This window comes from Fundulus heteroclitus, chromosome 10, assembly GCF_011125445.2.
Source record: "Fundulus heteroclitus isolate FHET01 chromosome 10, MU-UCD_Fhet_4.1, whole genome shotgun sequence".
Taxonomy (NCBI): domain Eukaryota; kingdom Metazoa; phylum Chordata; class Actinopteri; order Cyprinodontiformes; family Fundulidae; genus Fundulus; species Fundulus heteroclitus.
This window is the reverse complement of record NC_046370.1, coordinates 20,299,859-20,314,086: the sequence shown is the minus strand read 5'-3', so window position 1 is coordinate 20,314,086 and position 14,228 is coordinate 20,299,859. Positions and strand designations below refer to the sequence as shown.

The following is a 14,228-nucleotide window of genomic DNA, read 5'->3' as shown; positions in this document are numbered from 1 at the left end:
AGGGAAAAACCTGCACCTCTTCTTATGGGGCCTGATCCTCTAACCAGGACAGCTTCATATATGCCTCTGCAGGAAGCAGCTCAACCAGTAGCCAATGAAACCCTGTTGTCCATCATGGCGAAACAAAACGAGTTAACTTGTATGTTGGTACATCAGCAAGGTCTTTCTTCGCTGCCTAGAAGAGAAATTCAACCCTTTGATGGCGATCCTCTTCATTTCCAGGCCTTTATGCGTTCATTTGAGCAGGTTATTGAAGGAAAGACAGACGATCCGGATGATTGCCTGCATTATCTTGCACAGTACACTAGGGGTCAGCCCTGCGAACTTGTCAAAAGCTGTCAACATATGCCTGATGGTGCTGGATATGTAAAAGCTAAGACTATGTTGTATGAGCACTTTGGAAATGTGCATATTATTGCATCTGCTTATCTGAATAAAATTCACTCATGGCCTTTGATTAAATCAGAAGATGGAAAAGCTCTTCAGGCATACTGTTTGTTTCTACGTGCATGTTGCAATGCGATGGAGGAGGTTTATGATCTTTCTGAATTAAATACACCTGCTAATATGCTTGCTGTGATTAGAAGATTGCCTTATAAGTTGAAAGATAAATGGCGAACAGCAGCATGTGACATCCAGGAGAAGCAGCATCGCAGAGCTACATTTATTGACATCGTTTTCTTCCTTGAGCGTCAAGTTAAAATTACTACAGATCCTGTCTTTGGAAATCTATGTGACGCTCCATCAACATATTTAACAGTCAAAAAAAGTGATGGAGAGAAATGTTGTCCTCGTCCAAGAACTAGAGGAAGTAGCTTTGGCACAACCATCTCTGCCGTCGAGAGAAATAATTCTTCAGAGGCTCAAGAACATCAGACTGCTGTGAAGATTTGTTTGTTTTGCAAAGGTGGACACAAACTGGATTTATGTTCTGTGTTTGATAAGAAACCTCATAATGAGAAGATTTTATTTCTTAGGAAGAATAATGTGTGTTTTGGTTGCCTGTGCACAGGGCACATCAGCAAAGAATGCAGAAATCGCCTTTTATGTAAAATCTGTGGTTTCAGACATGCAAGCATACTTCATATCCATCACAAGAAGAACAAGGTTAAACTTGACACTGAAGCAGATAACACTCCTGTCACAGTCCAGACTAGTGGTCTTACTGGGGCCGGGGAACAAGACTGTAAGCTTTCCATTGTGCCAGTCAAAGTAAAATCAAAGAAAGGTCAAAGAACAGTGGAAACATATGCCTTTCTAGACCAAGGGAGTTCAGCATCCTTTTGTACAGTGGGTCTTATGGACAAGCTGAATCTCACTGGGAGAAAAACAAAGATTCTTTTGCGCACTATGGGACAAGAGAAAGTGATGGACAGCTTTATTGTACCTGAACTGGAAATCGCTGGATTGCACAGCAATATGTATTGTGACATGCCTGACCTCTTCACTCAGCACAGAATGCCTGTAGACCTGAGTAACATCCCAAAGCAAAGCGACCTGGATAAATGGCCACATTTGAAGGATGTTCATTTACCGGAGATAAAAGCACAGGTGGAGCTTCTGATTGGCATGAACATGCCCAGAGCTCTAGAACCTTTGGAGGTCATCAGAAGTGAAGGTGACGGACCTTTTGCCATTAAAACGATGCTCGGTTGGACAGTGAATGGGCCACTTGAACAAGAATGCTGTGGAAAACCAAATTGTCCATTAACAGTCACTACCAACAGGATATCTGCTGTTACATTGGACAAGTTATGGAAACAACAGTTCAAGATGGACTTCCCTGAGAGCAGCTACGATGAGCATGTGGGGCTGTCACAGGAAGACTCTAGGTTTATGGAGTTGGCTAATAAGACCGTGACCTTGAAGGATGGACACTACAGTATTGCCCTGCCTTTGAAAGACAGAGACATAAGAATGCCTGATAACCGTGTAATTGCTGAACAACGTGCCTTAAGCTTGAAGAAAAGGTTCATCAGAGATAAAGACTTCCACAAACATTACACTGTGTTCATGAAAGATCTTATATCCAGAGGTATGAAGGCAGAATCTTTTCTGCGTGACACTAAATGGTTATCTGGTCCTGCATTCCTTACACAGCCAGAGACAGATTGGCCTGTTAACCCAGAGAACTTGCAGGAACTTTCACCTGAAGACCGTGAAGTCAAGATGTGTGCCTCTGTGGTTGTCTCACCCACACATGATCATGACCATCCATTGGATTCCTTGATTCATCGTACCTCATCCTGGACTCGTCTTGTCAGGGTGATGAGTTGGATTTTGAGATTCAAAACATTGCTCTTACATCGCAAGAAGAACAAGACACATTTCCAGCCTGCATCTAATACAGCTCTGTCTAAATGTGCTCATCCTAGGGTTGAGTTATGTAATGACTTTCTCTCATTGGGAGAGATTGAGGATGCTGAGATGCAGATAATCCAGTTTTGTCAGAGGAAAAGATATGCTGAAGAGATCTCCTGTCTCCAAAAGGGAAAGAGCGTGAAGCGAAGCAGTCACATATACAAGTTGAATCCTGTTCTAGAGGATAACGTGCTGCGTGTTGGAGGACGTCTCAGCAAGGCTGTCATGTCTGAAGATTCCAAACATCCTATCATAATTCCTAAGGACTTTCACATTGCTGATCTCATTCTTCAGCATATCCATAAAAGTGTGGGTCATGGTGGTAGGAACTACATGCTCTCAAAGCTGCATCAGAAATATTGGATTCCTGGTGCTGGAGCCTTGATTAGAAACATCCTGTCGAGGTGTGTGACCTGCAGACGGCTTCATGGAGCTACAGGCCAGCAGCAAATGGCTGACTTGCCTGAAAGCAGAGTGACTCCTGAGAAACCCCCTTTTAGTTTTGTTGGAGTTGATTATTTTGGTCTATTTGAAGTCAAGCGTGGGAGAAGTCTTGTGAAGAAGTATGGAGTTCTCTTCACATGTTTAGCAATTAGAGCTGTACATATTGAGGTCGCCTCATCTCTTGACACAGACTCCTTCATTAATGCCTTACGCCGTTTTATTGCAAGGCGAGGCCAAGTTCAAGAGCTGCGGTCTGATAATGGAACCAACTTTGTGGGTGCGGAGCGTGAGCTGAGACAAGCCATAGAAGAGTGGAATCAGGAAAAGATCACTGATACGCTGTTGTTGAAGGGAGTGAAATGGATCTTCAATCCTCCAGCTGGATCGCACCATGGCGGAGCATGGGAGAGATTGATTCGTTCCATCAGAAAGGTCCTTAATTCCACCCTGCAGACACAGCATTTGGACGAAGAAGGACTTCAAACTGCTCTCTGTGAAGTGGAGTCAATCCTCAACGGTAGACCTATTACATTGGAATCTACCAATCCAAATGATCTGGAAGCTCTAACACCAAACCACCTCCTTCTGCTCAAGTCTAACCCGTGCTTACCACCTGGTTTGTTCCAGAAAAGTGACCTTTACGCACGCAAACGATGGAGACAGGTCCAATACATATCTGATCTGTTTTGGAAACGATGGATTAAAGAATATTTGCCACTGCTTCAACAGCGCCAAAAATGGATGAAAATTAAACGCAACTTTGTTCCTGGAGACGTGGTCCTTATAGTGGATGACTCTGCACCTCGTGGTTCCTGGATCATCGGCAAAATCACAGAAACTGTACCAGACAAAAGGGGGCTTGTACGCCAGGTCTGGGTTAAGACTCCAACCAGCCATTTATGCAGACCCATCACAAAGATATGCCTTCTTCAGGAGAGATCCGACCAATAAAGACAACACTTTTTCGACCTGGTTTGACATGACTCTTTGACTTGACTTTAATACTACTAGATGTACATCGCAGACTGACTATATTAGGCTAAGTGCTGGTAACCTCTGGCCTATGACTGACTGACTACATATGGACAAAAGAAGAAAAAAGGAAATGAGTTTATGGACTATTTCAATGTGTAATGTCTCATTCAGTGTTCTGATATAATGTATATGGTGTTGGATGTGTAATTATTACTGTGTAATGATGTAATAATTAGGGGCCGGAATGTGGTGGATGGGTGTGGTATTGATCACGTGGTGTCAGCAGTGATTGTAAGATCACCTGTTTTGCTCACCTGAGTAGTTGTCAGTGAGTGGGTGATGGGGGATGTCTACTTTTTGCTGACCGCTTTAAGCATTGGATGCCTTTTGTACTTTTTGCCTTTGATCACGGCTTGAACCTGTGGATTCATTTTTTTGCTTCATTGCAACTGGTGTTTTGAAGATCAACAACAATAAAAGGATCTTAACCGCAGCTTGGACTGAAGTTTTGAGTAGCGAGCGCGTCAACAAGAATTCCCCTATTCAGCCGCTCGGCGACGCAGAGTTTGTTTGACTGTCGCCAAAAGCGTCATAGGGCGCAGGTTCGCACGTCAACGTCACCGCCATATTGTATGTGGCAGAAAAAAGTTGAGTTCTGTTATTGTGAACGTGGATCAGAGAAGATGCCTCATTCCTGTGCTGCAATAAATACACACACACACACACACACACACACACACACACACACACAAACATATATATATATATATATATATATATATATATATATATATATATATATATATATATATATATATATGTATGTGTGTGTGTGTGTGTGTGTGTGTGTGCGTGTGTGTGAATGTGTTATGAATATGATCAATTTGTTAAATCTAAACATTGTGGTCTTCATTATTTCATAAAGCCGTGTCACATGTGAACCTTTAGGAACAGACTTTTTGGGTGAGTATTAAAGAGGTAAAAATAATAATATGAGGAAAAAAAAGTCCTAGGTCAATAAAGTAAAAATAAACAAACAAACACAAAAGTGATAATGTTATGATAAAAACATCATATTATGAGAATTAAGGGGGAACATTTCCAGAATAATCACAGTTTGCAGAATTATTTCACTCCTGGAGTAATATGGCCAGGTTAGATTATTTTAAATATTTTTATTCTTTAGGAGAATAAATTCAGGAGAATGAAGCTAAAGGGATACGAAAATAAACTTGTAATATTACAAAAAAATACTACGAATACAAAGTATATTCAAAGATTAAAGTCCCTCTGATACTGTTTAAGTGACTGAGTAACTGCAGATTTGCCACATTTAAGATGGCGGACGCTCTGACGCATCGCAGCATAGGCAGAACCCGCCCAACGACGCGTCTACTCTTATATTATGTCTATGTGGGGGACTACAAAGAGACAACGGGGGACGTATTTCCGGCAGAGATCATGTACTTCCGGTAGATATTTTTGCCCCATCGTTTTACAGCGGGTGAAACGCTCTCCTGGGTGAAACCGAGATTTCTCTGTGTCTTCTGAGTGACTGCAGCTGTTTGAAGTCTGGTTTGTTTTAGGAGCCCAAACACGTCTAACGGAGGAAGAGGCCGGCCGAACAGCAGCGAAGATGGAGAGAGAGAGAGAAAACAAAGGTAAACATGGTGTGGCCATATTTCCCTGCTGTAATGACGGATGAAGCAGAGATTGTTTTGTCAGACGGATCGTTTAATGCTGATCGAAAGGTAAAGAGCTGATTGTTAGAACGTGGACGTGAGCAGAGTTGCCAACACGGGAGTCCTGTTCCTCTGCGATTTTTTTACTCGGGTTAAAAAGGAGATACATTATTTTTTTAATTAAAAAGGGGCTCAATGTATATTGGATTTACACTGAAATCTTTGGAGAACATTGATTGGAGTAGCAGGAATGCACAAACGATTTCATTTTAGATCTTGCCGTAAATAAATAATAATAACAATTAAATGAAGAATTTTTATTTTCTGTGTCTCAGTGGTAACAATATCCGCAGAGATGAATTCTCCATTGGGCCTCCACTTCACTCCCACATCTGACCCATTGGTGGAGAGCAGATCCTTAATGTTTGCATATAGCAGCTCACCTGTAGTCCATGTTCTCAATGGGAGCAGTGTCGTCTGGAGCGTTGTGGAGCTTCCATGTCTTTGGGAAACCTATTAACCGTTAGATTCAGGGTACTCCCTTTGACTCGACCAATCCCGTCAGCTCGTTCATATTATTACTTCAGCAATCTCAACAAATAGGGACTCCTCCGACATTCTCCACTTGGTCAACTCACATCTCTCCTCTTTTTCTCTAGGTCTGCAGATTTGATGCCCATCAGACCGACTGGCACCAGGTTGATCCGCTGATCTCTGGTACAAGCAAACAGGAAGGCCAGCGTGGAGTTTCTGTGCTGTAGAACACAGATGTAAGTTACGAGCCCAAAATAAGTGTTCAGTAATCAGTGTTCACGCATATTTTTAACGAGCAAGAATCTGCAACAAGCTGCATGCAGGTAGATGTTTGCATCTTGGGAAAAATGCCTAGCAATTTGAATAGGCCTACGGTGAAATAACCCAGGGTTTCTGACGTCACATATGAGCAGGTGCGTGTGAAACCGGTTCTGACATGAATTGATCCAAAATGTCACTGAAACATTTAGTTAATAGTAAGGATTCAAATTCAAGCAAAGAAATGGAACCTGCACAATAGTTCCTACATGAAGGCACAGTAATATCAGTCATTTTCTCATTAAATTAGATTAAATTAATTTGGGATATCAAAGAATACGGAAGCGTTTTACTGCCAGAGGTGAAAAATAAATTTAGGAGCAGTATCTCATTATAACGAGATAGTGGTATAACAAGATTATCTTTTTCTGGTTTTTAGCCGTTTTAATCCAAGCGGTCATTTTGAAGGCTGCTTATAAACCTAAATTAATTCACCTTGTAAGTTTTGCGGGACTTTCATTGGTCTGCGTGCCCGCCCGCAGACCAATCTGTTCCCACCCTGGACTGGAAGCTGGGGTTTTATTTATTTATTTTCTTTAACCTCGGCGTGGCCAACTTTATATTGTCCTTGCTTTGATTTTTCAATCATACAATTCAGCCAACCAAATCAACGACTGAAGCCAACACACTATCTGATTACAGCTAGAGAGGGGCGTTTCACTGGGTTATATAGTCGTTGCCTACAGAAACGGCGCGGCTCGAATATTCAGACGTATTTCCCGATAAATACAAATGACAAGAGAGCAAACGAGAGCGAGCTGAAAGCAGCAGCATTCATTTCTGTTGGAATCGTCAGGACTGAAATCAACACTGGAGTAAACATTCATGCGCGAAGGGATAGCTGTGGCAGCTAGGGAGCACAAGGAGCAGAACCGAGCAGTGACTGAGCCATATGAAAGAAACCGGGGTTACTTGCAGGTAGAAGGGATCACTGCTTTGTTCTGATCCTTGTTCTGATCCTCTAGCTGCTGTGGTTACATCTCCTAGTACTCATTTTTACATCAGTGTGCAGCCTGACATCAGCGCTTATGTTTATCACAGTGCGCATGTTTGTGCTTGACTTTTGAGTTCACTGAATGAACCAGATCTGACTGTTTCCAGCCCAAACACAACATAAAACCAATCCAACTAAAAAAGAGAGAAAACAAAACACTGTTCCAAATCGTAGCCTCTCCTGGACTCATGTTAAAAGCATAGAACTATTTAACACAAACTGCACTGAAGCAAACGTGACCTAACTGCACATTTTGTAGACAGGCCCTCTACAAAATGTGCAGTTAGGTAACCAAATACAACACAAGACCATTTTAACAATCACGTTATAGCAACCGGAAAAAGTTTTAGCAATATCATCCAATCATGAGTTGTAAATCTAACTTAATATAAAAATAATGTCTCTTACAGAGTATAGATCAATCTCAAAATGTCTCTTTCACACAGCGATGAAACCTTTTTCAAGTTGATCAGCAGAACTCAACTCCATTTGGGCCGTTTATAACGCCGACCAACACAATTTCATGGTGAGTCTTGATTTTCTAAAAAAATAAAAAATAAATAAAAAAAAAAGGTCAAATGTGAAAAGCTTCCCAATTTTTTTTACAACAAGCAATTTTTTTCAGCTCAGTGTGTTCAAAAGAAGCCTAATTGGATGCAAACCCACCCAATCTGGCAACACTGACATCACTATTGTTGTCTTTTTTAGGATTTTGGGATTTTATTGAGATAATTTTTTATCAGCACTGTAGGCGTGGTCAGAGCTATTTGTTGTTTTTTATTTGGGGGGTGTCACTTGTCCTTTGTTTTGAGGATGATTGAATTTTTAATCTGTGGTCTCCCTGCAGGTTCAGCAGACTGAACAACTGTCCACATAGTCCCCGTTTCCACCACCGAGGAGGACGCCAGGGTGGCTTCCCTCTGGACATCAGGTTCAGCAGGTGGTTCACTAAGTCCTACATGATAATGGAAATGAAATGAATAAATGTCACGTCATAATTCAGGCTCTACTACAAAATTTTTATTTAGCAACCTGCTGATATAGCCTATAGACCGCCTATAGTTTGGCCAGCAAAAAGCTCACCTGACCTTTCCGTTGTGATATCAGCAGGTCTCTTTTTCCCCAGGATGCCCTACATTCACTGCGATCGCTCATTTTCTGGGCCGAATGAACACACATCCACCATTCAGTGACTTACTTTGTCACTTCTATGTTTTGAAAAACCTATCCTCTTGCAGATTCCTTCTTAGTAAAAAGGCACAAAATGGCTCGATCTCCGTTTCTTAACATACAAATGTCTGTGAAATGCGATGTCATGCCATAAAACGGTATCTCGTTAAAACACATAATTATCTCGTTATAATGAGAAACGTTCTCGTTCTTGCGAGATAACTATCCCGTTTTAACGAAATATTGGTCCTAAATTTATTTATCACGTCTGGCAGTTTAACGCTTCCATAAGAGTGATAAACGTATCCTGATGTCCAAAACTGACAAAGACGCATCAATGTTTGTTTTTTAATTTTAATTGAATGCCAAATCCAAAGATAGGATCAAATAGAAGATTAGACCTCAGTGCATAGTCCCACAAAGTGAAATGTTAATGCTGCAGCAGCTAAAGGACTCTATTAAATACACACGAAGAAATTGTTAAAAAAATATCTTTTCTAAATAAACTTGAAAATATTAATGTTCTTAAAATGTGAATCTGTAATGTGCCATAAATTGCATATACATATTTATACTTGTAAATAGGATGTCAGTTTAATATTATTAATGATCATCTTAATTTATCATTGCAACATACATTCCAATGAAATGTGGACTCTGCATTTAACCCATCCTTTAGGGAGCAGTGGGCTGCCACTGTGTGCAGCCCGGGAAGCATTTCTGGGGCCGAGGGTCTCGCTCAGGGACCCAGAGTGGAGGTCTCTGGGATTTGAGGCGGTGAATTTGCAGCCTTCCCAGACACAAGTGCCCTACTCTAACAACTAGGCCAAGTATGAGAATCGGATACAGAATTATCATAATCGGTGACAAACCGGTTCAGCAGTATCTTTTTGTTCTTCCCTAGACTGACCTGCTGGCACTAGTCCAGGAAGTCCTAGTCTGTGATGAGGTTCACAATAAGAGAGTCATTGGAAGAGTTTAGAAATGCGTTGTGAGCTAAGCCCCAGTGGAGCCCCAAACATTTTTGGTTAAGATGCTCAATCTGCAGACATGTGCAGATCTCGCATCTCCTTTTAACATTTTAATGCAGACAAAGAACAACAATGCAGTATTCATTTTGACAACTGGTTTTAGTCATTTTCCACTAAAGCCTTGAATAGCCTCTTCAAGGTCATGCAACATTTTCTCAATACGTCTAAGCATATTTTGGCTTTTACTGGGCCACTTCTAAAACTCCTCTTCGCTTCAACACATTACTGAGAAGAGATGTGAAATAACCTGGCATGTTGCGACTTTCTTACCATAATGCTCTCCAAAGTCATTGTTGCTGTTGAAGACTTGCAACCCGAATCATTTTATTCTGAAATACAATTTAACAACCAAACAGCTTCTTTAGATCTAATCAGAACAAAACAAGAAACATGGTTGAGATCAGATGGTTTTATACACACCACAGACATAAAACCTGTTTACGTTTTATGGAGTTCTCGCACATTTAGAAACTACTTAACCTCAGTTCAGTGCCGGGGTCAAGCTGATCTGAATTCTGTCAGCATGACGTTCTGACAAAGAAACCAGGCACAGTTTAGATTTCATACATCTGGATTATCAAATCAGGATGCTTTCGCAGGATCACTTTGGCAGAACAACTTAAGCTACTTTTCCTGGAATTGGCTGGCCTCTGTTTTTAGGGATGCCGAAACTGTTTTGACAGCTAATTCTATTTTTATGTAATTTTTTTTATTGTCTGTCCAAACAGGAATGAAAAACAGGACCACAGCTAAAATATTTCAGGTGTTTGTTATTTTTTTTTTTTACATTTAAACTGGATTACTGTAAAATGACTGCTGTAACACTGCTCTATATCACCCTGCAGTGAAAATACTAAAAGTTGGAGTTGAAAGCCACCATAAAGTGTTGTGTACGCTTAAGATGGTTTCTGCTACCTGCCATTCAACAGAAAGAGCTGCTGGTAGCAATCAGCAACTATAATTGGTGATATTTCCATGACAAGAAAGCAGTTCTTAGCTAGTAAGCTTGTAGAACACCCATGCTTGACATACAGCAGCTCAATATAGATTAAACAGAGTAACTTATATGATCCAATGAGCCCTCAGTTATCTCCTCACGTCCCAAAGCTGAAATAGTGTCGCCTATCTAAGAGACTTCCTATACACACAACAAGCAGACCTCTAGTGAAATATTATTTAGTTTTGTCTTTTACATTTCCTCAGACTTTGTTTAAACACCTAACTGAAATTAAAAGATAATTAGAAGTTTTCCTCTCTTTCAATGATTAACCAAAACCATTTAAAGCAACAATATGTAACTTTTGACCACCTAGACCTGAAAGTTCCAGGTTCAACGCCCCTGTAGGCCACCAGCATGTGGTAGCTCTCTTGTTTAAGGGGTGCTCTGGGTCATATGACGTTCTGAGTGACGGATCCACGCCTCCCAAGTTAGATAGCTGGGTTTTTGAGAACGGCAGCCCACACAGACCATCAATACACGCTGAGTGCTGTGTATTGACATGGAAAACTGAATAATATATCTCAAATTAGGCTAATATGTGGGTCAAAAGTTACGCATTGGGGCTTTAATCTTTGAAACAGGTTGTAAAATTGATTAGTTTTTTGTTTTATTTGTAGTTTATACTTACATTTGTTTCTCAAAATTTATCCTAATTTAGCAACAAGCCATTAACATTTAATTCTACTATTTCAACCATATTAGGTTTGATATTTGATTGATTATACATGGTTTTCAGGTCTGCTTGAAAAGAAGAGGGTCCCCTGAGCTTCCACAAGCAGAAACCAGAGACTATGGAGATGAAAAACGAAGAAAAGGAAGTCAGGATCACATCCACAACTGAAACCGTAAAGACTGAAGATGATGAAGAAAAACCTCCCTCCTCACCGCTTAATCAGATCAAAACTGAGGAAGACAAGGAGGCAGAATCTTCGACCAGCAGCTCAGCTGAGCTGATAAAAACAGAAACTGAAGGAGGGTACTGCCGAGGACAACAACCGGACAGGAACCCTGATCCAAATAATAATTTAGAGCTTAATGCTAATGAAAATGATTCAGCCTCCTCAGAAACTGATGTAAGTAGCAACGACTACTGGCAAAAATCTGCCGGTTCAAGATCTGAACCAGAAACCGCCGGTAATGGTTGGAAGCAGACTGTAATACCCGAGTCAGGTGTTAAAAATAATGTAGGTTGTAAAACTGCTCCAACATCCTTCAGCTGCTCTGAGTGCGGTAAACAGTATCGCCACAAGTGGTCCCTTAAGAAACACCTGCGGGTCCACTCTGGGGAAAAGCGTTTCCTCTGTAAAAGTTGTGGCGAAACCTTTAGTGAGTACGTGCAACTGAGGACACACATAAAAATACATGCAGATGAGAAACCTTTCCCCTGTGATGTTTGTGGTAAAGGTTTTCGCAGAATGGGTGACCATAAGGCGCATCTGAGAGTACACGCTGAAGAAAAGCCACTTAGCTGTAGCACTTGCGGAAAAGGCTTTTATTATCAGATGAACCTTAACAAACACATGAAGGTCCACAAAGACAAACCTTTCAGCTGTGATCTTTGTGGTAAAATATTTAATGTGAAGTCACGTCTTAGGATGCACATGCAAAACCACACTCAAGAAAAACCATTCAGCTGTGGGGATTGTGGAAAAAGCTTCAATTTTAAATCACTCCTAAAGACCCATATGATCACCCATACTGTAGAGAAACCCTTTAGCTGTGATGTTTGTGGAAAAAGGTTTCGTGCAGAAGAACATTGTGGGACTCACATGAGAGTTCACACAGGAGAGAAACTTTTTGACTGTGGTTTTTGTGGTAAAAGATTTCTCCGCAGTGCAAATCTCAAGACACACATAAGAATCCACACGGGGGAGAAACCATTTATTTGTGATTTCTGTGGGAAAAGTTTTAGTTCACAAGGAAGTCTTGTGAATCACATGGTGGTCCATGCAACTGAAAAACCTTTTGCTTGCGATGTTTGTGCGAAAACGTTTCGCAGACCAGTAGAGCTTAAAATACACATGAGGGTACACACAGGAGAAAAGCCATTTGGATGTGATATCTGCGGAAAACAGTTCAGTCAAAGCTCACATGCTAAGATACACATAAGAATGCACACAGGAGAGAAATCCTGTGCTTGTCATGTTTGTGGTAAAGCTTTTTGTGAGCGGGGATCTCTTTCACAGCACATGAGAGTCCACACAGGAGAAAAACGGTTTAGCTGTAGTATCTGTGACACACATTTTAATCGGAAATATAAGTTAACAACTCATATGAAAACACATTCAGGAAACCAGTTTGATCCAGGGAAAACTGACCAAACTAGCCCATGATGACCAACTTGTATTTTTTATCTTTTGTAGCTGTTGAAATATGGATTTTTCTTTTGGTTTGCATTATGACAAGTGTAAAATAATAGTGAGTCATTATACCCTTGGGGTATTTAAAAAAAAAAATACATTTTGCAGATGAAGCAAAAACTTACTTCCCTTGTTATTTTTCTCCAAAAAGTTTATTATGCTTGTGTAACATTATAATCGTCTTTCTGCTGCACTTGACAACTTTGGACAGCACATTGGAAGACAATGTATATAACCAGTATATTTATAAGCACTTGAGTCCTAATGTTTAGTAATTTATTTATACATCCTGTTCATCTTTTAAGATGTTTGTTTTGGAAACTGTTACTCTAACTAAAAGACAGGAGACAGAGCAAAAAATGTTGAGATTTTCATTGGGTCGGAGACCAAAATGGACAGAATTAGAAATTACTATATCAGAGGTTTATATCAAACTTATTGACCAGTTTGGTGTTACATGTGTTATGAAATCCTTCTGACTTGTCTGTGTATGACATGTTTTTGCCAGGTATTAGAAATTTGTTCTCTTCTTTTTACACTATAGGATCTAAGTAAAAAAACAACACAAAGATCAAATACATTTATTCCTTTTTAAAACGTCTAGACCTTAAATCAGAGTTCATAATGGACCAGTTTGTGGTTTTAAAACCAGGTTTAGGGTCAGCATGAAAGAAGCACTAAAACCTCTATTGTTTTTTTTTTTTATTATTTCTGAACAAAATAAAGATATAAAACCTTCAGAAATTGTGCTTTAAATCTTCTGCCCTTGGTGTTGGATAGTTTAACCTAAGTATTAGGATGTAAGTGGAACAAATCTAACTTGCCAATAATAATAAGCAGTTCCCTTTACCACACTGCTTTATCTCATGCTAACGTAAATGTCATTTTGATTTAAAGCACATTCAGCTACAATCTAAACAGGTAAAGGATTTTGCTTCTAAGATGTCTGAATAATGAAAGCTTGAGTATGGGAATTTTGAATTAAAACCGGGTAGAAACCCTGTACGCAAAGAGTCGTTGTGACTGTACAGGATCTAGCGTTGAGGCTGGATGGAGGCAGATACGCTCTGTGGCAACACATCGAAGAAGGGAGAATTAGGTTATGCGTTGTAAATTAAACATTTGCACTTTGAATCATCTTGTTACTGAAAAGTTCTTTATAAATACAGCCATTCCTTTGTGAGGACTGTGGAAAATGTTTTAGCACACAAGGACGTCTTGCACTCCACATAATAGTTCACACAGTAGTAAAGCCTTTAAGCTGTGATGTTTGTAGTAAAACATTTTGTAGAAATTCAGATCTTAAAGTACATTTGTGAATTCACACAGGAGAGAGACCTTTTGGGTGTGAAATATGTG

At 40.2% G+C, this 14,228-nt stretch overlaps 1 protein-coding gene across 3 annotated transcripts; it reads left to right on the top strand.

The window, feature by feature from the left end:
* Positions 1 to 5,255: 5,255 nt before the first annotated feature.
* LOC105923073 (gastrula zinc finger protein XlCGF57.1) lies at positions 5,256 to 14,003 on the top strand. 3 transcript variants are annotated; one of them, XM_036142307.1, is made up of 4 exons: positions 5,256 to 5,441; positions 6,130 to 6,232; positions 8,156 to 8,248; positions 11,246 to 14,003. In XM_036142307.1, the coding sequence occupies exon 4, from the start codon at positions 11,301 to 11,303 to the stop codon at positions 12,840 to 12,842; it is 1,542 nt and encodes a 513-aa protein (XP_035998200.1). In that variant the 5' UTR covers positions 5,256 to 5,441; positions 6,130 to 6,232; positions 8,156 to 8,248; positions 11,246 to 11,300; the 3' UTR covers positions 12,843 to 14,003. The 3 variants fall into 3 exon arrangements, with proteins under 3 accessions (XP_035998200.1, XP_035998199.1, XP_035998201.1); XM_036142306.1 differs by having other exon boundaries at positions 6,122 to 6,232; XM_036142308.1 differs by lacking the exon at positions 8,156 to 8,248 and having other exon boundaries at positions 6,122 to 6,232.
* The last annotated feature ends 225 nt before the right edge of the window (positions 14,004 to 14,228 follow it).

What these genes read in the sequence shown, in the direction of transcription:
- LOC105923073 (XM_036142307.1), top strand. Translation starts at nt 11,301, where the DNA reads ATGGAGATGAAAAACGAAGAAAAGGAAGTCAGGATCACATCCACAACT.